Source organism: Castor canadensis, chromosome 3 (assembly GCF_047511655.1).
Source record: "Castor canadensis chromosome 3, mCasCan1.hap1v2, whole genome shotgun sequence".
Classification (NCBI taxonomy): domain Eukaryota; kingdom Metazoa; phylum Chordata; class Mammalia; order Rodentia; family Castoridae; genus Castor; species Castor canadensis.
In genome coordinates, this window is record NC_133388.1 from 8,434,911 (window position 1) to 8,460,125 (window position 25,215).

General features: G+C 42.7%; 1 protein-coding gene and 1 pseudogene across 8 annotated transcripts in view; both read right to left on the reverse strand.

Annotated features, from left to right (window-relative positions):
- Ppp2r5c (protein phosphatase 2 regulatory subunit B'gamma) overlaps window positions 1–25,215 on the reverse strand; it is a 144,623-nt gene that overhangs the window by 50,047 nt on the left and 69,361 nt on the right. For all 8 annotated transcript variants that reach the window (XM_020178852.2, XM_020178854.2, XM_074067148.1 and 5 more), the window contains one exon: window positions 4,771–4,970. In XM_020178852.2, the coding sequence (XP_020034441.2) occupies window positions 4,771–4,970 (200 nt within the window). The remainder of the gene's footprint in view (window positions 1–4,770; window positions 4,971–25,215) is intronic.
- On the reverse strand, window positions 22,442–22,561 carry LOC141421782 (small nucleolar RNA SNORA51; annotated as a pseudogene).

Below are 25,215 nucleotides of genomic sequence, written 5' to 3' on the forward strand. Positions count from 1 at the left end.
TGAATGTTCACAGCAGCAGTATTCAAAAGCAGCATTATCCACAAAGTTAAAACCCAGAAATTATCCAATGCCTACCAATGGATGAATGGATAAATAAAATGTGGTGTATCTGTGTAATGGAATATTATATGGCAAAAAAGTTGTTTGGCAAAAGAAATGAAATACTGACACATGCTACTGCTACTAAATGAATTGACTGTGAAAACATTATGCTGACTGAAAGAAGCCTGTAACAAAATGCCACCTATTGTAGGATCCCATTTACATGAAATGTCCTGAGCAGACAGCCTGCAGAGACAGAAAGATTCAGCGGGTGCTTAGGGCTGGGAGTGGTAGAGGCAGTGAGGGAGCAGGAGGCAAAGCAGTGATTACTACTGAGCATGAGATCTCCTTCGAGAGATAAAAGTGTTCTAAGTTCATTATGATGATGGTGGCACAATCTTTTTGGCAGTAATGGGGTTTGAACTCAGAGCCCCATACTTGCTAGGCAAGTTCTCTACCACAAGAGTCACACCCCCAGCCCTGTTTGCTTTAGTTTATTTTTCAGATAGTATCTCATGCTTTTGTTGGAGGCCAGTCTCAGACTGTGATCCTCCTACCTCTGCCTCCTGGGTAGCTGCGATTACAGACATGTACCACCATGCCTGGCCTTCACAATCTTACATTTGTATTAAAAACTACTGCATTACCCATTTTAAGGTGGGGAGGGGGTATGAATAGTAAGATCTGTGAATAATATCTTAATAAATCTGTATAAAAGCCATATAACATTCTAGCCTAATAGGCAATACATTTACAAGAGGTAACATTAGGACTATAAGCCCTAAAGAGCTTTGGATTCTTCAGAGTAAGTGGAAAGTAATGTCTTTAAAGATACTATGACCAAGCAGAAAGAAAGAACATCAGGCAATACTTCAAGCTCTGGTCAAGTGCTGCATAAGTGAACAGTCATCAGTGGTGAAGACTGCAGAGCTTCTCACTAGAATGGACCTTGAAGAGGTCAGGCCTTTTCCACCTGCACATGGGATCAGGCCCTGCTGGGGTAGAGGGCTGAATTCTGTGCTCTCTGTCCTTGTCTGAGAGGGTCACACCCCCAGCTCATTGTACTTTTCATCAGTGCTGTCTGTCCACAAAACAAAACAACAGTAACAAACAAAAGAAAAAAAATGCCTCTCTCTTCCTGCTACCCATTCTACCCCCAAAACTCCACACAAACAATGGGTCAGAGAAAGGCTGTTTGGAACTTACCTAACATCAGAGCAGAAAAGAGAGAAGGTGAAGGAGGCTACAGAAAACTGCCTCATGGTGTGCGTCTGCACAAGAGTCTGAACAGCCTGAAAAACTCTCTAAACCTCCTTCTTGCCTACATGGACAGGGGACAGAAATTGCACCTTAGCCTTGCAACTCTAAGTACTTATACTGAGTTACTTCTCTTCACAGTACTGACATAATCTAAAATGATAGTGTTGGCTGCTTATTTCATGCTTATCTCCCACATGGAAGTGAAAATATGAGGAGGGCAGCAATCTGTTTGTGACACTATTTCTCACTTGAGAGAGTGCCTGCCTAGCAAGCTCAAGGCCCTGAGTTCAAACCTCAGTACTCCCTCACCAAAAAAAAAAAAAAAAAAAGAGTCTTCAGATGTTAGTCTTCAGAGGGGCCCATACATACTTGTAGCCCTTGGGCTGACGACACAGCAGCCACACTTAAAGTTTTCTCTGAACTTTAAGAGTTAATAATAACTTAAAATAATCAGTTGATCACAACTTCTGACACAGAATACTGAACTACAACATTCCTTTCATCTTCTTTTCCCAAAGCAAACATACTGTATTAGTTACTTTCCCCATCATTGTAACCAAATACCTGACAAAAGCAACTTAAGGGAAGAAAGATTGATTTGGGCTCATGCTTTCAGAGGGTTCAGTCCATCATAGCAGACAAAGCAGGGTGAAGCAGCTCCCATCATGGTGGACAGATAGCAGAGAGAGAGGTGCAGACTAGGGGCCTGGCATAACCTTCAAAGACCACCTCCAGTGACCTACTTTCTCCAGCTAAACCCCACCTTCCAAAATTTCTACAACTGCCACAAAAAGTACCACCATCTGGGCACCATGAGTTTTAGACATTACTTGTGGGGGACATTTCACATTTATCCCTAGCTGCCAAAGGCTCACGACCATCTCATAATTCAAAATGCACTTAGTCCATCTCTAAGAGTCCCCAAAGTATTAACAGTTCCAATACTGTTCAAAAGTCCAGTTGCAAAGTCTTTCTGAAAATCAAACTCTTAGCTGTGAATCCCTGAAGAACCAGAGAAAGTTAAATACTTCCAACACACAATGGGAGAGTAAACACTCCTATTCCAAAAGGGAAGAATGGGGCTCAGAAAGGAGGAATGGTACCAAAGTGAGAATGAAAGCCAGCAGGGCAAACATCAAATTCTGCAGATCTAGGTATGGCATCCAGGGCACAGGGTGCTGGGATTTGAGCTACAAAGGGCTTGTACAGCCCCACTTTCTTATGGTTTTGCTGTCTGTAGCCCATAAATCGTCTTTCTTGGAACATGGCTTTTTATTTTTATTTTTTGGTGGTACCAGGTTTTGAACTCAAGTGGTCTTTCACTTGAACCACACTTCCAGCCCTTTTGGTTGTTTTTTTTTTTTTGGAATAGGGTCTTGCTTTTTGCCCAGGCCAGCCTGTACTACAATCCTCCTATTTATGCTGCTTAGCTGAGATGACAGGCAGGGCCATGCCTAGCTACTGATTGAAATGGGGGTCTCACTAACTTTCTGCCAGGGCTGGACTCAAACCAATGTACTCCTGTGTGAGCCACCATGCCCCCCAGGGATGTGACTTTCCTTAACAGACATTCCACCTTCCTGGTATCTCCAACATCCTGGGATCTCCACTGCAGCTTAGGGCATCACCCTCACAGCTTCCTTAATTATCCCTGCAGTGACTTAGTCCCTGTTACACACTGCCTGCCTTCAGACTTTCCTTTGAAATCCATGAAGCCTCCACATTCCTGTAACTCTTGCATTCTGCATGTCTGCAAAACCAGCATTGAGGGGAGAATGCCAAGGTCTGCAGTCAGCTTGAGCAGCAGCCTAGCACCCTTAGACTATGGCTGCAGTAGCCTCTGAATGCCTTGGCCTGAGAACAGTGACATGAATCCTGGCCCTAAGGCACTTTCTTCTCAAGGGAAAGTCTTTCAAAAGAGTTTATTCTTTTATACCCTCAGGTTGGGTGGGATCTGGCTGATTCCCGAGATACTCTCAAAGCATTTTTCTATTGTCCTGATGCATAGTACTTGGCTTCTTCTTCTTTTTTTGTGGTACTGAGGTTTGGACTCAGGGCCTCACGTCTAAGCGCTCTACCACTTAAGCCTCACCCCCCAGTCCTTGGCTTCTTTTTAATGGCAGAAATCTCATTAGCAACCATACCTTCCTCAGTCCCAACTTTATATAAGCTTTCCTGACCACATTACAAGTTCTCCAAATCTTTCTATTCTGCTTTTTGCTCCCAAGTCTCACTGCAAACTTGCCTAAAAGCAGATAGTAATAGCCATGCCACAGCTCAAATGCAGAATGCCTTAAAAATTCCTCTGCCATAATGTTAGTCCATCACCTTTAAACTTAACCTCCCACAAATTCTCAGGACATGGACAAAATGTAGGCAAATTCTTTTGCCTACTAAAGGCATGATCTCTAGTCCAATTCTCGATAGTCCTTGTTCCCATCTGAAACTGCATGAGCACAGTCTTTTAAATTTTCTTATGAGCATTCTGGTTTTCTGAGCTCCCAACAGAATTGCCCACTAAACTGCTTACAGCATCCTAGCCTTTCTGTAGTCTGCTTCTCCAAACTCTTCCAAATTCCTCCCACAAACCAATTCAAAAGGCTTAATAACCACGTGGTCAGGTTTAGTCACAGCAATGAACTTACTCTCTGTACTAATTTTCTGCATTAGTTACTTTTTTCCTCACTGTCACCAAATACCTGCCAAAAAAGATTGGGAACAAAGACAGATTTGGGCTCATGATTTCAGAGAGTTTAGTCCATCACGGAAAGGAAGGTACGCTGAAGCAGTTTACATCATGATGGATAGGAAGCAGAGGGAGAGAGGGAAACAGATTGGAGACCTGGCATAACCTTTAAAGACAAACCCCGGTGACTTACTTCCTCCAACTAAGCCCCATCTCCTGAAATTTCCAGAACTTCCCAACTGGTTGAGATGGGATCTGGTAAACTTTTTTTTGCCTAGGCCTTAAACCATGATCCTCCTGATTTTAGCCTCCCAAGTAACTAGGATTACAAGGGGTGAGCCGCCACTGCCTGGCTTCATCAACATTTGAACTCTACCACCTCATTAGAATTTTCCTACACATGTATGGATAACATGTCTACTTCTAAACTATGTAAGAGCACTACTATATTAATGCTATATATGTTTAAACAACCCAAACAAAAATTTTTAAAGAGGATATAGCGATAAATACAAATAAAAGTTCTAACATTTCTATCACATGGTAGTTGTGTGGATTAAATGAGTTAATGAATGTAAAGCACTTATATTAAATCCCTAGAAGGCAACTGATTGCTCTATTATTATCACTCTAATCCTACAAATGCTACATCCATTCTTCTGATGCAAGCACAAATCTTGGAGGAAGAGGAGGTATTTCCTGGGTGGTGTCATGGTGGGCTAGATGTCCTAGTGTTCCTAAAAACATCCCAGTCCTGCTGCAGCTCAGCTGCAGTCACTTACCATATGGACTACTTCTGGGTAAATGGGCTCTGTGATCACGTTCCGATTATGGGTGATATATTCCACCATTTCACTTAAAGCAGCTCGCTTTACTTCCTTCCACTTCAAGTCACTCAGTGGGTCAGAAACAAAGTCAAAGAGGACACAACACTGACGTAACTTCTGGATAAAAAGCTTCTCTTGATCTGCAGGAGGAACATCTGAAAAGCAGAAAGCAAAGCATATTGATCGCAAGCATGCTTAACCCAGAGGGACCATAAAATACTTTTCAGTGTTCTTCTATTTTTATTTTGAACTAATAGAGGTTCAAGACAAAAGAGATGAGTTAGGGGCAAGCAGAGGTTAAACATTCCTTAAACAAATGGAAAGAAAAAAAACCACAATCAGCTGGTCACTCAGATCACAGGTTTGGTATGACAAAGTATGTTTTTTCACTGTTTCAAACCACACTGAAAGTAATGTTTAAAATAAATCCCTTCTGAATGCATTCACTTAACAAATACCACAGCTCACATGCTAGTCACTGTGCTAGGCAAACAGTAAGAACAAGAGGTAAACAATAAGGCACCAGTCTGGGAGAGGGTGTGGATACATTTACACAAGGCAAGGACTGTAGAATGTAGGTATAGCAAGGAAAGGGATCAGAGGGAAAGGGTGCTTCCTCTTATTTCTCCACTGGCTCTAAACTGCCACAAGGGAGGGTGCAGGGGCTGCCCACACTGGCTGAGAAATAGAACAACAGGCATCAGTACAAACATCACTGAAACAAACTTGGTTACAGATTTCCGATGAAAGCAATCACCCAAGTGCTCCTTAAAGTCCATTCCATTCCTCACTCTAGTCTACAGTCAGCACATGCCACATGTGATGAGTGACACTACTCATGACACTAACAGAAGCTGAAATAATAACATAAAGAGTGCTTACCTGGGCTGGATTTCAGACTGAAAACTTCATACATTATTGATATTTTTGCATTTAATTTTTACAGTAAGACAATGGAGATAAAAAACAAAACAAAACAAGTTTATAGGATCACTGTAGGACTAGCAAGTGATGAAGGTGGATTTAAGCAAAGATCCATATGATTGTCCCATACTCTGGGAAATGTGGAAAACTTCTGGGTGCCAGGGCAAGTCTGCCAACTTCCCTGGGCTGCAGATGAGATCAGTGATTACTGAAATGTAACAAAGACTGGTCAAATGCCTCAGAGGATTCACACCATTCAGGGAACCAGTATTTCCCAACTGATTAATAAATGGTGTTATAATATCATTCAAGGGTAAAAGAGTCATTCAAAGTGTAGGGTAGACCACTAGATTTTAATGGAACAAAATGTGCAGGCAGCTCCTTCATACAGTTTCAGATTCCCCATACCAGATTCCTTTAAGAAGCTATCCACTTGTTTTATTTATTTATTGAAGTACTGGGGTTTGAACCCCAAGTCTCACACTTGCTAGCCAGGCACTCCTACCACTTGAGCCATTCTGCCAGCCCAAGAAGCTACCCACTTAAGTTTTGGTATAACATTAGAGAAAATACCCACAACTCTCTGGAAAGGCCATAAAAATACTCTTCTCTTGTGCTGATAGAGGGGCTCAAGTGGTAGAGTTCCTGCCTACCAAGCATGCGGCCTTGAGTTCAAACCCTTGTACCTCAAGAAAACAAAAAACAAAACAATCAAAAAATCTTCTCTTTCCCACCCACATCTTCTTACACTCAATCATAGCAACATAGGGCCATAAGCTGAATACAGAAGCAAGATAGGAGACCCAACTATCATCTACTAAGCCAGGTATTACAGAGATTTCCAAAAATATAAAACAAGTCACTCTTCTCACAAAAGTTGTCTTTGTTTTAGAAAGTGTCTGCTTTCTTAAAAAAAAGTTAACTTCTATCAGCATGTAATAGGTTTATTATTTTAAATGAATTAATATATATGTGTTAAATTTTTTCCTCTGGTTTAATTTCAGATGTTGTCAATATTGTAGCTAAATTCACACAAACATTAGTTTTTTTGGGGTCCTATATTCTTTAGGAGCAAGGGGTCTTGAGAGCCACCCTCCCGCACCAGCAGGTGTTCCTGAGTAGTTGGGCTGTCCTGTGCTTCTTCAGCAGTGTGCTTCTGTTGGGCCCACAGTTCTCCTGGCTGCTCTCATACTTTACCACCCTACTGTCAACTTCCTGATCAGGTGCAATCTACGAGGCCTTTCCTTACTTCCCAGTTAGATAAGACACTCTACTCTAACCCAGTCACGTAGCATCTCCTATTGCTTTGAACAGCTAGTGACCCCGCTCAATAGTCCTACGGCCCCAGCTGGATGCTGTGAAGGCAAGGGCTGTGTGATTATGTTTTCTTATTCACTGGATCCCTTAACACCCAGCACTGGCCTTAGACACAGCAGGTATACAGACACTGCTACCTCAATATCATGACCCATTTGTGGGAAGGAACTGTTTCCCTATTTGCTATACTGAATGCAGAGATACGCAACAGGGTGAAGGGGTTAGTTCCATACCGCCTAAAGGACACTTATAAGACCCTGCGAACAAACATTTGGTCCTAAACACTCTGCATACTCAGTGACTATTCGAACATTTGAATTGAGAAATCGTTGTTACAATTTGCAGGGCCATTACTATTCAAATATCCAGCCCTTTTCACAAAAAGGGCCATTTTTCTGAATTACTCCCTTGCTTGCCTTTGATCCTCATCAATTCTACACCTGAGTCCACATTCCAGTTTTGCCAGCATGCCTTAAGTGAGTTCCTATTTATTGCCAGAGCAATAAAACTATTTGGACTTTGTCTCTGCAGTCTCACTTTCTTAGCACTACAGAGAACTAAGAAGGCCACAATTACCCTAGGAGTCACACATGAACCTCATTCAGAACCCATTCCTGGCTTGGCTTCTAAGGAGTGGGTAAAAAGGTCCTTTAAGAATATTTCCCCACTGAGTCTGCAAAAACAGCATGAAGCTTGTACTGTAAGTCCCATCTGAGATGAGGAAACAGACGGTAAGAGTCAAAACAGTTCATCCAAGTCCATGCAGCTACCCAAAGGCAGAGCACAAAGCCAGTAATAAAATGTACTTTGTACTTGGGAATGGAAACTCACAAGGATGTTGGAGAAACTGAGTAAGACTTATCGGCCTTGAAAACATCTGTTTTTAAAACACAGCACAACTGATATTCAGAATAAAAACAAGCCATTAAAACAAATCTACTTTGACTAAGAAGGAAGAGCATAATAAAACTTTTTTTCCATATACGTTCTAGAAGGCAAAAAAATTTCTAGAAGGCAAGCAAATCTCAACTACTTGGAAATTATGTTAACTGTTCCAGGATTCCAGGCAGTTAAGGTGTTACTGCACTTTTTTTTTTTTTTTTTTTTTTTTGGTGGTACTAGAGTTTGAACTCAGGGCCTCACACTTGCTAGGCAGACACTCTACCACTTGAGCCCTTTTGCCAGTCCTTTTCTTGGGATGGGTGTTTTTGAGATAGGGTCTTGTGAACTATTTACCTGAACTGGCTTTGAACCATGATCCTCCTGAGTACCTAGGAGTATAGGCCTGAGCCACCAGTGCCCAGCATACTGCATTATTTTTGTTTACAGTCTGCAAAAAGGTTTGTCATTATAATTTCATGAGCTCTTTGGTTATTTTAAAATATCTCATTGGCTACTAAAATTTTTTACTGTTTAAAAACGTCTGTAATTTCCATCCTTAGGCTCTATCAAACAGTACATAACTTTTTTCTTTTTTTTTTTTTTTTGGTGGGACTAGGGTTTGACCTCTGGGTACAGGTGCTCTACAGCCTGAGCCACACCTCCAGTCTATATTTTAAAAAAAATCTTATTTTCTGCCTTGGGGAATAAAATTGGGTGGAGGTGGTGAAGGAATGTGCTTTATATCTTTACGTATTTCTTAACAGTGTAAATGCTATCACAAACACCTCATGTTTGCAAAGATAATTTCAAGCACCCCTTCGATTTTAGTTAATTTATTATTGTGAACTTGGGATAATTTCCAGTTATTTCAAGCTAAATCCTCAATGATAGCCAGGAGCAAAATGTACAGACATATTCATGCAGAACCTGCAGGGGGAGAGAGTGGAGAAAGACATTAGCCCAGGGCCTCTGAAGCAACAGAAAGATGATGAGGATAAGAATGTATCATTCTTTCAAAAGCCTATCTGCTCAGCAAAGGTTACTTCTGAAGTAGGATGGGGAGCCGATTTCCAGATTTATAAATGTCCCTCATCTCAACAGCACCAGAGAGCCTCAAGGAATTGGACTCGTGGGCTTGTGTTTGCTCAGGATGAACTAGTGGGTTGTAGGAAAAAAACAGAATGTCTACTTACATTTTCTTCTTCAAAGAGTAAGAAATTAAGATGCTAGTATTTCACATACATGTTTGCACACAATGGAGGGGTATGCTCAAGACTGTTTCACTGATGGGCAAGTGTGGTCAAGGGTTCTGGAGACCACTGCTAGGCAGTAAATAAATAGCCACTGCAGACTTTTGCAAATGAGTCCTGAACATGCGCTTTATCACAGCTAACGGTACAGATGTTGCTAGCAATGTGTGCCTCAATTACAGATGGGATTGACAGATGTGACATATTTTAACCAAATAATAGAATGTGATGTGATAAGGCTGAATTTTTAAATTGTCACCCTGTGCCAAGAGGACTCATGTGAACTCGTTGGATAGGAGTTCTTTTTTAAAAAGAAAGCTAAGCCCCCTTCTACATGACAAGTCTTGGTGGTTCAAAGATATGCTCCAAGATACAATGAAGGGCTAACTTTCAGCATGACAGCTATAGAAAGACAGTGGGACTAGAACTTTCTGGAATATACATGATGGCTTTTCCAAATAAACATGTTTCCAACAGAACAGAGAGACAGCTACCAAGGCACCAGCCTGGAGGATAATAGCTCAAAAGATACCCAAGACCTAGAAGCTCATAAGGTAGCACTGCTTCCTTGACAGTCACACAACATTTGCTAAGCAGCTGAAGCAGCTGATATCAGACACAACACAGAGACAACAGAGAGATCTCAGGCTGATCACCTCTCTCTGAGCAATCTCTGGTTTTATTTCATCCATAAGGCCTAACACTGTTCCTCTCTCCCGCATGTCTGTGCTAGTACTAGCTGGGAGCTCTATCCAAGCAGTGAGACTGGTCTTTCATCCTCTCCCCATCTCGAAGGTCATGTCCAGTAAGAAAGCAATCTATGCATTCAATGCTGTTTCAGTCCACTTCCTAACAGTTTCTTCTGTGGACCTGGTTAAGTGGATTCTTACAATGTGCATGAAGCACAAAGGGTTAGCACTTACCATGTGTCCTGGAGAAGAACCACAAGGCAGGAGGACCTACTGTTCCAGAATCAAGACTTCCTGTGAGCTTCTTTAACAATGAAAGCCAAGCTTTGTGTGGCCACAGAGAGCAAACCCTGGGGACAAACTTGTGCATAGATGGACCCTGGATTCAAGATAGCACTGGAATGCAGGACAGCGAGGGGGAGCCCTTCAACACATGGTACTGAGATAACTAGGAATCAGGGCCCAGAGAACAGAGAAAGAAAAGAAATTGGATCCTGTTATATATAAACATTAAATAAACTGGAGGGTTATAGATTTAGATCTAAACAGCAAAACATTAATGTTATTAAAAAGTAACATAAGTCAGATGTGGTAGAGGCACACCTATACTCCCACCTGCTCAGGAGGTGGAGTTTAAGGCAAGACCAGGCAAAAAGTAGGCAAGACCCCATCTCAACAAACAAGTCGGGAAGGTGGCCTGTGATTTCACCTATGTGGGAGGCACAACTGGGAGGATCACAGTCCAAGGTTGGCCCCAGGCAAAAAGTGTGAGACGCAATTTGAAAAATAAGCAAAAAAGGGCTAGGGATATAGAGCCTTGCCTAGCAAGTGTAAGTTTAACTCCTAGTACCACTAAATAAACAAAAACAAAAACCCCAGAAGAATGGCTTATGTAGGGAAAGAAGTGGAGAAAGACTTCTTTAGATGCACAAAATAATAATCATTAAAAGACCAATCAACTTGTTATCACAAGCCATGTGTGAGGCTAAGATCAGTAGGATCATGGTTCCAGAACAGCCTGGGCAAAAAGTTTGCAAGACACCATCTCAATAGAAAACAGCTGGTGTGGTATCATGTGCCTGTCACCTCAGAGACAGTGGGAAGTGTAAAGTAAAGGATCTCAGTTCAGGTTGGCCTAGGCAAAAAAGCAAGACCCTATCTCTGAAAGAACCAGAGCAAAAGGGGCTGGAGGTGTAGCTCAAGTAAAGTGGTAGAGGACCTGCCTAACAAGCAGGAAGCCCTGAATTCAAACCCCAGTACCACAAACAAACAAACAAACACCCCTGACAATGCACAGAACTATACTAAAACCAAAAATGATTATCAAGACACTGCCAAGAAGCTGGTGGAGGCTTTTTCCTCTCAAGGAGCACGTGGGAGTCTGAGGCAGGAGAACTGCATGTTCCAGGTCAGCATGGGCTACATAAGGAGACCCCATCTCAAAAAACAAACAAAGAAAACCTATAATTAGACAACACCAGTCACCCAAGAGACTGGCACACACTTACCAATGTCTTGGGAGCCAGCTGCAGCTGGGGCTGCAGGCTGGGTATTATCAAGCAGTGTTGACATCTGTGCCCCATGAACCAGACCTGCACACTGACACAAGATATCATGATGTCATGCATCCATGCACCACAACACAGTTAAAAGAGTATCTATAGTAGCACCCTGCTAACAACCCAAACTGGAAATAACCCATGTGTTCATTAGTGGTGGGTTAGATAGATACACTGTGACATATGTATCATTCCAAAGTTATGGAGTGGGTGAAATACCACTAGACACAACATGGATGAATCTTTTTTTTTCTTTTGTGGTACTGGGGTCTGAACTCAGGGTCTACACCTTGAGCCACTCCATCAGCCTTTTTTTGTGATTATTATTATTTGATATAGGGTCTTGTGAACTATTTGCCCAGGCTGGCTTCAACCTGTGATCCTCCTGATCTCTGCCTCCTGAGTAGCTAGGATTACAGGTGTGAGCCACTGGTGCTTGGCGATGGATGAATCTTAGCAAAATACTGTTGCATGAAAGAAGCAAATGAAAAGGACTTATTCAGGATAACTTTATTTAGCATTCCTAAAACTATAAAGGACTTATAGGCCTGGGTAGTGGGTACATAGGATTGTTTTATAATTATTCACTACATTTTACATTTGTTTTATATGCTTCTGTATGTGAATTTTAAATAAAAAAGGCTAAGAAATAAGTGCATATGGCAAAAAAATTTAAAAGCACTTAAAAACAAACAGTGACACATAGGTCTCCTTCCTTCACATCATCCTCTGGCTTCCTTACTTCTCCCAAAGATCACAGATGCTGCCTAAAGGGGGACCCCAGGGCGTGTACATGTAGGTGGTTTTCATCTGGCTTGAGATGAGTCAATGCTGACAACCTCTAAACCAACCCAGATCTACCTGGGATTAGCAAACACAGCTAGCCACAAAATTCCAACACACTTCCTATGCTCCTCTATGCAGTGCTTCACATGGATCTAAGCTCTGATTATCTTTCTTTTACTGAAAATTTTTCCTAATCAACAGGAGAATCTGAGTGATTGTCTCTATTTTTTCTATTCTATTTTTTTCTCTTGTTCTTTTCTCTCTCTTAAAGAAAAGAACAGAAATTATGAACCCAAAATAAAAACTTCTTTGGCTTGTCCATAGGATGTAAAGCATTTGCATGAAGTAATGCAGGGAAGAGAACCAGGGTCTTGGAGCGGGCCTGACTGTGAGGATGCAGTCCATGTTTTTAGGAGCTGATTTAGAAACTGTTTATGGCAAGGGTTGAGGGTGTAGGTCAGCGGTAAAAGTGCTTGCCTAGCATGTATGAAGACCTGGCTTCCACCCTGGCAATGAAAAACAAAAACAAACAAACAAAAAGAAATTGATCCAACAGCATATAAATGGCAGGCAGAGATAAATTAAAACAGAATACTTGTTCTAAAAGAAAAACAACTTAAACTATGTGAGAGGTGAGAAGTATTCCAGTGGAGATGTGTGAAATCATCATGGGGACCCAGGGAAGAGGTGATTCTGCTGCCAAGAAAGAGGGACCAAGTTTCAGGGAGAACAGGAGCCAGAGGTGGGGGAGGCTGATACAGCTGTTGGAGTGCTTTATCACACTGGGTAGGAAGGACTACCTAGGGGTGTCCACTGCATAAAGCAGGGACACCTAAAGTTAAAGGACAAATTAGAAAGGATGTACTCTCCTGGAAAACCAATGATCCTCAACAAAACATTGCCTTGATTGATGACATCAATTATATTCTGCATTCTCTTAAGTTATCCATACTAGTATTTAATGGTAAATCTAAACAGGGGAGGGACATTGTCTTATTCATCATTTTATCCTCAGCATTTATTGCTATCCTCAACATATGGGACTTTGAAACAAACTTGGGTAATTTAACTGAGAAGTGACGTTATTTACAACAAATTAGTATCAAAATAATGCTACATGTATCAGAGTAGAGCACAACACCTACATGAACTTCAAGGAAAGACCCAGAGCTTCAGAGAAAACACTTGCTCTTGACAGGCATATGTCCACCCCGGGCTCTGTTCTGGAAGAATCTGAGGAGGACAGTGGGAAGATGGACTTGAATTATAGGGGCTTTGCAAGCAGATGAGCGAGGCAATCTTATCTGGGACAAGCTCTCTTCAGAAGAGACACAAATGGACCCGAAGTTAAGAGGACAGAAGTAGGGAAACCTACTTTGGCAAAGAAGTTCCACACTGCAGCCCATGACCCAGGCCTCAACTTAGTCTCAATGCCTGAGTTCTGCTTCCCTGAGGAAGCAGTGGGGTGGGGGTGTGTAACTGGCCTGGGAGGTATCATCTGTGGTGACAATGACGTCTGTCTTTCTTTCCTTTTCTTCCTTCCCTCCCTTCCTTCCTTTTTGGTGGTGCTGGGGATGGGACCTGGGGCTTTACAAATGGTAAGCAAGTACTCGACGCCTGGGCAACACCCCAGCCAATGACAGTGGCCTCTTACTCTATGAATCCAAACTCTCACACATAAAAGCATGGTAAACAAACATGGCTGATACATATGAAGTGACACAACTGATTATCTTCTGTCCTGACCCCCTAACACATATAGGGTCTTAACACTGAGTTAATCTCAAACTGTTCTTAAACTTGATGACTTCTGAAATTCACAATAAATCTTTCTTAATTTCAAAATGCAAGTATACTATTTCATCCAATATTTTCCATACCCTAAAATCAAGTTGCATTTTTCACTTTTTCTTTCTTTAGAAAATGGTTAACCTACAATTAATAGAGTGTTGGATTTGATGAGATGAGGTAGTTTCACTATACATGATATGCCCCTGCTCAGGTTTCTAAATGGGTATTATTTCATTCAAAAGCAGCAGTGTCCCTGTTTCCCTTCATGTTGTTTGACCTAATATAAAGGGGCTGAAGTAACTGTCGGGTAACAGGAACCAGACAGGACTTTGAAGAATGATGCCACCATCCCAGGAGTGCTCGTCCATATCCACCTACAACTATGGTTTGTTTAATGGCATTCCTTGAGAAACCACAGTGAGGCAGCAAGCAATCTCTGCTGTTATTAGGATCCTGAAACTCTCCTTCCTCCATGCCTTGTGGATGGAATTTGGGTGAGATGAAAATGCTGCCTGCCAAACTAGTTTGGGTGCACGCTTGGTAATGACGAGTGGCTCAGGTTTCTACACTGCCACTCCTGTTTTAAAAGTTCGGATAGAGAAAAATTGTAGCTCAAAATCACTATGCTGCTCCTTTGCAACTTCCAATTTGGTGGCTTTTCTGCTTTGGTGCACACATTAGTTACTGTATCTGTATCCTCCATCATGTAGAAAAAGAGTTGCTCCTCCAAGTATGGGGCTCCCACACAAGCTGGAGCCACTCTGCCTTAAGCCCTGGGACCTCTGTGGGGTTCCATGGATTCTGTGGCCCACCTTTGTTTGTAGATGAAGACAGGTGATATTACTCTTTCCTCATACCTTGCTGCCACCGACTCCAACCACCATCCCTTTTTATGAAATTACAGGGCAATTTAATAAGGCAGATAATTTCATTTTACAGAGCAGTGGTTGAAGCCAAGTTCTAGTTCATTCATGTTCTTCAGCCTGGAACAGGAAGGGGTGGTGTACAGCAGGTCAGAGGGAGATAAGACAAAGGCTGGGAGAGACTGGTTTCCTCAGAAACCTCTTAATTCAGCTAAGTGCATTTTTCCGCAACAACTTGAAGTCACATGGAGGAAAAAATCTGATTTCTTCTCTAGACTCTACTACATAAGGACACAGAGGTCATAAAATTATTCTAAGCCTCAGGTTGCTGAAGTTGTAAAACCTCCCACGGACATGTGTACATTTAGGATGGTGTCCCCATCTCCTAAATACAGGTGACACAGAAGAGGAGTTCCAGATGTTAGCCCAACTGAAGACTTGGCTTTTTATAGGAAAAGATTAAGACGGTCAAACGAACTCCTAAAAAATAAAGATATAAACCCAACACAGCATTATTTACGGATGCAGGCCACAATTCCTATTTCAGAACCTAGCTGTAGAATGCCTTGTGGGGAAACCGAGTTAGATACTACAATTAGCTGTGGTGGAGCCCATGCCACTTTGTCTTCCACTCTTTGAATATTAAACAATAGTGCCACACCCGGTGGCCAGCAGCTCCTGCAATGCAGTAGTTCATTTACCTAAAGAACAAGGGGACACCATCTCAGAAGAAGTAACAGCTTTTATAACATTTGACTAATAAAAGGTTGCCAAAGGAAGATTCCAGAACTTTCAATACGTTGATAAGCAGACAAAACAGTGTGCAGTTGTTAAAATGCTACTCGGAAAATAAATATTTTTTATACTTCTTTTCTCTGTGCCTCAAAGAGTAAATATGAGTGCTTCGTTCTGAATACAAACTCTCTTTACTATGAATCTTGAACTCTTTTCACGCGTGGCAGCTGGCTAGGACTGAGAGCAGGACCAATGTCTGTGGACACAATCACTTGATTGGATGGCCTGTAGTTTGGGCCTGGGGGGCCTTGAGCTAACCTGAAGTTCTAGCTACTCAGGCAGCTTGGGAGTCGGAGCCACAAAGCAGCAGAAGCACCATGAAGTCAAGGATGGCATGTGTGTGTACATGTCACCTTTTAGGAGGTGAGGCACAGAAAAAAAAACTGGAGTTTTCTGGCCCTACTGTTGAGCTGCCTCTCCAAGCACATGACATGCCCACTGCTCCATTCTCTAAGATGATGAATTATTGCTATAGTTTGGATATGATTTGGTGTGCGCTCAAGGATTCACGTGTTGAAGTTTAATCCTTGTTGTAAAGTATTAAGAGGGTACAAACAGTCCACCACAGTGTTTAGAGGTACAGCCTTTGGAGGTAACTAGGATCAGATAAGGTCATGAGGGTGGAGCCCATAAGTGGATCCTGGTGGCTTTATAAGAGGGAGAGAGACCAAAAGATATACATAGATATGCACTGCCTGGTCTCAGGACTGTCACCGAGGCTAAAACAATGGCCTGGTCAATTTTGGGGTTTAAGTTTCCAAAACTATGAGGTAAATAAACCTCTTTTTTCTAAGTTATCCAGCCTTAGGTATCTCAGTAAAGAAAACTCACTAACAACAATTTATGTTGGTACCAGATTCCATCTTGCCTGGCCATCAACTCAGGACTGCTAAGATGCCAGCAGCGTCAGAGACATCAGCATGTGAAGATGCACAGAGGCTCTTGCTGTCTCTGAGAGGGGCTCTTCAGGGCCAAGAGAGCTCAGACAGTGCAGTGGTCCATATTCTCCTTGCTTGGAGACCTGGACAGGTATTTCTGGGGGCTTCCTAAGATGTCCCATACAATGAGCTTGGCCTCATTGTGTGATCAGCCTGTTTGGAGAAGAAAGTGGACAACATGGGGTCATGCATACTGCACTCTTCCCCCTGCAGCCTCTGCCGATCCCCAGGCCTTAGCTCAGTGCCCACAAATAACAGGTGCAAATGACCCATGACTTCCATGTTCCTTCTGCCTGCAGCCTACCCTACATAAGAGAAACTGACTGGAGCAGTAGGGGCATTCCTCTCTCAGGGTGCTCCAGGACCACACAGTAAGGGCCACAACTACTGGCTTGGCCACACTGTGTGTGAGCAAGCACAAATTCCAAAGCATAAATGGAAAAAGTCTTGCACTTGTGTACGTGTGTTGGGTATTTTTGAGATAAGGAGTCTTGAGAACTGTTTGCCTGGGCTGGCTTAGAACTGTGATCCTCCTGATCTCTGCCTCCTGAGTAGCTAGGATTATAGGCGTGAGCCACGGGTGCCTGGCACTTCTGTATTTCTTAACCATGTAATGCTGCTGTCTCAAGTAATAAATAAACAAATTTAACTAATTGCTTGGATAGGATAAGACACACTGAGAAAAAACTGGAAGGTTTTCCTCTAATTACTACCACTTGTGGGTTGAGGGATCTGTTGAGTAGGTGTGATCAGGTGCCACAGTATTCTGCAACTTTAGTCCTGTAGGGACTAAAGAGAAGACAAGCAGCTGCCACTCAGTGCCATGCTCTCCCATGCTGGGCTGGAGCCCCTTGGTGGCAAGGTGGCAGGGGTAATCAGCAGAGACACACTGCTCCTCTGTGCTATACCCCATAGCCCTGTCACCAATGATCCTGGGTGAAGCCACTGACAAAAGCACAGAAGATCCCTCCAGCTGGAGCCCAAGACAGGCTGGCTGCTCACTTGCTTTGTTTTAGGAACCTCTGGTGGCAGTTTCCTGGGAGGAACATCAACTAACAAGCAATGCGGCCAATCTGGAAGCCAGCAGTACCCTACCCCTTTCTTCTTTTTAATGGAGACTTGAGGGAGGCATGTGAGCACTGAGAAATCTTGGCCTTCAACTACATTAGCCATATGCCACTTTATAAAAGGTGCTGTTGATTCCTGCTCCCTGAATTACAAAACTGTAATCCATTTAGGTGATTATTCAAGGGGTTGAGAAACATTCCAGTTCATGTTTAGGTATGTGCTAAAAGACATTAAGTTGATCCTCTGCCCCTGCCCTCTGTGCTGAGAACCCAGCCCATAGCTGACCCTTTCACACACTGCATGGGACACAGATTATGCTCAGGATCACAGACACACACTTCCGCTTGATGCCTATTTCCTGGTACAGCAGGTGGGCAAGCTATAATGAGGGCTCCCCCAGGGTGCCTACAGGCTGTTTTAGTTTGCAAAGAAAAGTGGGCTCTTCCCTGCCTTGCCAGGCAGAACCATGGACAGAAGTTCAGTGGGGAGTTGCAACCTCAGCTTCTGAGGAAGGACAGGCAGGTCTGGCAGGCTGACAGTGCTGCTCCCCAGACTTGGCCTGTGTGGTCCTGGGTGACACCAGCCTCCTGGGTCTGCTCCTTGGGTGGCCTTGCAACTCCAGTGGCCACACCCGACCCAGCCAGCAGGCATTTTCCTCCAGCCTCCCAGGAGGCTTATAGGCCTTTTCCTTTGCTTTCTGCTGCTCTTGACATCTGATACTGAGTGGTTTTACTGCAGAATGAGGAACCTCTCTCCATCACTGCCCTTTTTAGGGGAGAATGGAGGCTGGAATGTGGACCTGGGACCCAAACTGCCACCTTTGGGGAGTCTCAGATCTAGTCCTCTGGGTTATATGCTTCTGTACATAATACAGATCTACTATTTATGGGCCAAATTTTATAGTTAAAACAACTTAGGCTCATTGCATTTCAAGGTCATCCCAAGGCACAGTTACCCCTTCATTCCTGACTGACTCCTTCATTTAGCACATATTTGTTAAGCCTCCAAGACATGAGGCAGACGTAGCACAAAGGTAGTAAGACTTTAGGCAGAGCCAGGCATGGTGGTGCAGGCCTGTAATCTCAGAAATTGAAGAGTAAGAGGCAGGAAGATAAGAGTTCCAATTCAACCTTGCTATGTAACAAGTTCTGTCTCAAAAAACTCAGAAAGCAGGCAGGCTGGGTGCTTGCTGGTGGCACACACCTATAATCTTAACTACTCGGGAGGCAGAGATCAGGAGGACCAGGGTTCAAGGCTAGCCCAGGCAACAAAAGTGAGACCCTATCTCAAAAATACCCTGGCAGAGTGGTGCAAGTGGTTATGGCACCTGCCTAGGAAGTGTGAGGTCTTAAGTGCAAACCTTAGTACTGCAAACAAAACAAAACAAAAAAATCAAACCAAGCCAAACAAATAGACAAAAACCCCCAAACAAAAAAAAACAAAAAGCCCCCAAAACTAACCAAACAAAACTAAACCAAACTTGGAGAGCAGGAATACCTGGGTTAGAGTTCCAGTATCATCTCTTCCAACCTTAGTAACCTTGGGCAGAATACCTCATCTCTTTGGGTCACAGTTTTCTCAACTAGAAAATGGGAATACTTGTGCTATTGGGGTTGTTGTGAGTTAAGAAATGTAACGTGCTTAGAGATATCCCCCAAACAGGTGCTCTCAATAAACATTAGTTGGTTAACATTTGGTTAACCAAATGCCTAGTAACTTACTAGCTTCTATCACTCAATCCTGGTTATCCTCCAATTCTTCCTTGAGAAGCAACATTTTACTTCTCTAGGCATTTCCAAGCAGGCCACTAACACACTGCACTCAGCAACTAAATTTGTACCTAGTGAAAGACAGAATCTCAACTGAATGATGTCTGGTTCTGTATAACACAATTATGTGCCTGTCCTGCAAACAGAGCCCAGTGACGAGCTTTGCTGTGCTCGTTCTTACAAGAGAGCAGTGCAATAGTTGGCTGAAAGAGGTTGAATGAACCCCAAACCCAGTTATTACAATGTGTCCACAATTGTAAGGGAGTCAGTCTCTGGAGAGTTCATGAACATTTTAGGATTATCAATATGTGACATAACTTGATTTGAAAGGAAAAACACCCTTAAAGTCTGATGGATTTATAAAGGATTATGGTGGAACTGGGGTTTTTGTTGTTGTTTTCTTTCTATTTTGTTCTTTGGGAGAAGGTGCTGGAAGCTCAAATGGGTAAGACAAATAACAATTGTAAACTAGTAGGCAGACCAGGGTGCAGGAGACACTGCTGTTGGACAGGTGTGACCAGTTGCTTGACCTGTCTAGGTCTTAGTCTCCACATTGAAAAATAAGGTTTTTTCCGGTGCTCTCAGGCTGTGAAAGAACACCTCTTTCGGGAACTCAAGTGCTAGCAAAAAATTCTAGGAAGGGGAAAGAAAAACAGAAGAGAGCTTTAAACAGAAATGGGAAAGAGTGGTAGGGTATGTGTATGTGTATGTAAACCTAGGCAAATAACTTACCAGGTGGGTACTGCACATAAAACCTAAGGGCTTGTACCATAAACAAAACCTCTCTCCCTGTGTATAGGTGACCACTGGTTTATAAGTGAAACTACACCTTAGCATTAAATAATTTTTAAGAATTCTGTCTTTAGAAAAATAATACATGATCAGTGTAAAAAAAATAATCCAAACAACAAAAGGAAGGAACATTCTGAGATCAGCACTGTTGGCATCCAGATGCCACCTATCCAGGGGTTCCGTGGGAACTGAGTTTCATGTACCCTGCTGTTCTTACCTCCCTCACCCTGTGTCCAGGGTGTCCTATATACTGATAAATAGATCAGCATCATCTTTAATTGAGTGTCACTGTACCCTGTATTGCAAGTTAGTAAATCGGTTCAGCCCCACCAGGTAATGGAGACTTGTGATCACAGATGGAGGGGGAAACACATTATACAGTTCCACCCGTCCTGAGCCTCACTAAAGGAACAGTGTGACCTCTGTAAAGGGTTTATATCTTCAATGCCAGGGGACTGCTAGGCTGGAGAGGAGGGGTGGGGAGTGGCCAGGTATACAGGAGCAGGGGACAGCAGGAAGCTGCTATGCCTGGAGAAGGTGGAACAGCAGCCTGGTGATGCCCCAAAGGTCCAGTTCAGGATGGCACAGGTGCTGTGCAGCAGGAGAACAGGTCACCAACAGGAGGAGGAGTGTGGGAAGTTACTCCAGAACCCTCTTCATCTGTGACCACTGAGTGCTTTCTATACTAGCAAGGGCCTCTGTTTCTGGTCCTGGTGGTCATTATAGCCACCCTCCCTCAAGGGAGCAAGCAAGTCTAGAGGGGGAATATGTTTATAGGTAACAATCAGCTCCCAAAATAAGGAAGACTTACAGGATCAAGAAGAACAGAGCTGAGTCCTGCTTCTGGGTGGCCTCCTTGGCTAAGGCTCTGCCTTAGAGAAGCTCAGCCCTTTGCTTTTTACAACGGCTTGGATGACTGAGACAAAAAGATGAGGGCCCTAAAGATAGGGGGAGGGACTGGTAAAACCTACATGTTAATTATAACATGGAAAACATCTGAGGTAAACAAATGGTGGAGCAAATGTGGCAAAATTCTGATTAAGAAAATTCTTTATACCAGTCTTGCAACTTTTTCACAATTCTGAAATGATTATTAATTTTTTTGGTGGTACTGAGGTTTGAAGTCAGGGCTTTGTGCTTGCTGAGCAGGTGCTACCACTTAAACCATACTCCCAGCCTTTTTTGCTCTGGTTATTTTTGGAGATAGGATCTCACTTTTTGCTCAGGCTGGCCTGGACAGGACCTTCCTATTTTAAGCTTCCTGCTGTCACTAGGATGATAGACATATGCCACTAAGTCCAGCTTTTTTTCTGTTAAGATCGGCTTTTGAAAACTTTTTTGCCTGCGTTAGCCTCTAACCACAATCCTGAGAATCTCAGCCTCCCACCTAGCTTGGGATAATAGGTGTGCACTACTATGCCCAGCTGTTGGTTGAGACGGGGTCTCACTTACTTACTCCCTGCCTGGGCTGGCCTCAGGATTAGTAGCTAGGATTACAGGTGTGAGCCACTGGTACTGGCTCTGAAATTATTTTTTAAAGTTAAAAACAAACCACTAATCAAGAACGTTAGTTGGATTTTATCCAATGACATCTTGAAATTGGTTGAGATACTCAGATCTATTTCTCTTTGACCTATTAATACTTACTGCATACTATGATCTCTCTCCTTTTTTCCCTAGGTTAGCTAGGTTTCTGATTTGTCTTTTCTTTCTCCCCCTTACTCCACGGTCTATTCCTCCTTCCAAAAGCAACACTTGGGTTTCATTCTTTTCTTTCCGTTTTTTTAGTTTCCTAATTAATTCATCTCTGCTTCTGTCTTTAAAGAATGTAACAATTATTGATTTATTTTAGAACTTTTCTATGTTAGAGGTTAAGTAGCTTTTTTTTTCATCCTTTTTAAAGAATGCTCACATATTAACTCTGTAAGCCATCACCTCATTTTAGTCTTGTGTCCATTTGGAGGCAGTACATGAAAGCAATTCCACCTCAGTTCTACTTGCTGCTGTCATTCCTGGTGTGACTTACTGAACCTCTGCTTCTGTGCCCCCATCTGTAAGATGGGCGACGACAGGATCTTCTTCACAGGGTCCGTAAGTGTAAGTGCAGAATCATTGTAAAGTGCTTCATCATTATTAGTTATTGTTCATGTAGCAGTATTTTTTCTGCCTAGAGTTTTATTTCTTTTTCTTTTCTTTCTCTTCCCCACATCTCCCCATTTACAATACAGAGCAGGCACAGGACCTGGGCTAGGGGTAGGTTCACGATGCCTCTTCTTTCTACACAGTCAGTATAAGAATAGCCTGTGGTAAGCACCAGGAGGCCAGCAATACTTTTTCAAAGTACACTGAGTGCCAGAATTCTGGATGTTAGGGTAAAGCTTTCAACAAAAACAGATATGGTTTCTGTGGTCATAGAGGTTTCACTTGAGTTGGGGAGACAAGTCAGTCAAAAAAAAAATCAACAAAATTACTTCAGGAAAGAAACAAAAAGCAGAGTGGTGTGCCTGAATATATCAGCTGGCCTACTTTAGCTGCTCAGGGAAAGAATTTAAGGACTGAAAGGTGAATGCTAAGAAGGCACTGGCAGCACCAGCCAGGACAAGGAAGAACAATCCCCCTGCCTAGAGCCTCCTGGGGATGCCTGCTTCCACCTGTGCACTTGCTGCTATTTCTACCACATTATGATGAGGGAATACAATTTCTGCTTATTTCAGTTTTGCAGAAATTGCAGTGGGTTTTCTGTAAATTACTATATATTAAATTAAAATCTTATGGCCATGAGCCCTTGTTTTCCAGCCATCAAACCTAAAAGTCTCTACCAGCTCACATTAGTAACCCGTACCCACCACATGCTCTGCCAGGGCCGAGAAATCCAGCTAATGACCACTACTGTAATTACTGATTCTGTCTTTCATTTCCTTTACCTCTCACATTATTGTTAATTAGGTCATGTAAGTTCACCATGGTTCTATCATCCTATGGACTAAATGGTTCAGCATGATGAAGTATTCTTGCCTCATTTAATATTTTTTACCTTGAATTCTACTTTTTCCAGTATTAATTAATATCGTGACTTCTGCTTTTCTTTTGTATCTGCCTAACATATCTTTACTTTTTCTTTTTAACTCTTTTTTTTATACTGTCTACCTTATTTCAGGACTTAAAGCTGAAATTAGAAGAACCATGTTTGTTTAAATACAGAATATATAAAGGAGCTATCGGAGTGGCTCAAGTGGTAGAGCACCTGCCTAGCAAGTGCAAGGTCCTGAGTTCAAACCCTAGTGCAGTATAAAAAAAGAAAATAAATATATATACAAAGGTAAATGTAACTTTTTAAATTACAGGAATAATCCTCAAGTTTTGCTAGCCTAGAAAAATGCATGCAACATATCAGACACTTAAAATGGATGCATTATATTTAAAGAAATTTATTTAGTCTAAACAGCATTTTGGGGAAGAACTATCTTCAGAATGCCTGGCAGGAGATACAAAAATTTAAAACAATAGAATGACTCATTTACAATAATGACTGAACAATGTTATAGAAACAAGTTATAACTAATTGTAAGTGCTCCCAGCAGTTATGACTTCGGTTTAAAAGTTGGGCAGATCAGGAGGAAGAAAAGAAGGGGAGGAAAGGGGTGCTGGCTCACTCCCCTTCATTCCCCTTGGCAGCTACAGAAGAGGCCCGGGGACTTCCAGTCTCGGCACTCTGTCTGCAGCTCAAACAAAACCCTGGCCAGCCTGATAGTCTCAACTGCGTAAGGCACTTCAGCTCCTGGAAAGTCTAAGTTTTTTAAAAAACTTGTTTGTGAATTGAGGAATTTCCTTAAATAATTTTTAAAATTTAATTTCTCATTTAATTTTTATATTTTATCTTAATGGTTCCTACTATTTTCATTTTAAATTATTTTAAGGAATAATAACAGCTTGTCCTTATTTCATTATTTCTACATGCTAGATACTACTGTAATTTTTTAAGTCTGTCAATCCTCACAACACAGTGAGGGCTACCATCTTCTCCCTTACACAAACCAGGACAGGGATCCATAGAGAGGGTGAGGTGACAAGGTTTGGAAGTGACAAGCCTGTGCCCACGCAGGGTGACTTTACAGCCTTTCAGTGACCTGTGGGAGAAAGAGCAGTACTGAGGGACAACCACTGACTGCACCACAAGCAGGCTGGCCAGGAACCCTTCCTCACACTGCTCCCACCCCTCACAGTCTCCCAGGTGCTGTTTAAGAAAAAGTCTATGTCTGTCCCTTGGTGGCCCTCAGAACTTGACAAAATATTACCTTTAAGACCTTTAAATTCTTCAAAAACATCTGTGAAATTAAAATCAGTGGTTTCTCATGGACCTGCTATGGATCAGGTTCCTGATAAACCCATGTCACATACAAGAAGACAGCAAGTAGGAAGGAACTCTTGGAACCAACCATCCATCTGGGATCATGCCTTTACGGAAAGCCTGCCCTGATGACACCTCATCCACTGAACATCCAAATCATCAACTTTCCCTCTAAATCCTCTAAAACACTCAGCTGATGGTAAACAGTAACTGGAAGTCACTGTGTTTACTTGTCTACGCCAGTTCCTTGGTGTTACTCATCTGCCGCCCTCCACCGATGCCCCTTGCCCCAGCTCACTGCTCCTGGGCTTGCAGGACAGCCTGAGCCTACCTTCCTTAGAAGGTCCCAGTGGAGCAGCCATGCTTCCTCTTCCACACTGTCCAGAACAGACCAATGTTCTACTCCAGCCTCCAGTTAGGTGATCAGGGGAGCTGGAATCAGAGGCCCTGAGTCATCACTGACACAGGCGGTATCTCTCCTTAGTGTGAACATGCGTTCAGTACACTTCTAAAAGTAAGAGTCTCTTCTCCAGGCCTGCCAGGTCTTAGAACTATTCCCCAGGGCTCTATCATTCCCTGTGAGTGCTCGGGACAGACCAGTGAATGTGGAGGTTCAAAGGCTGCTTCTC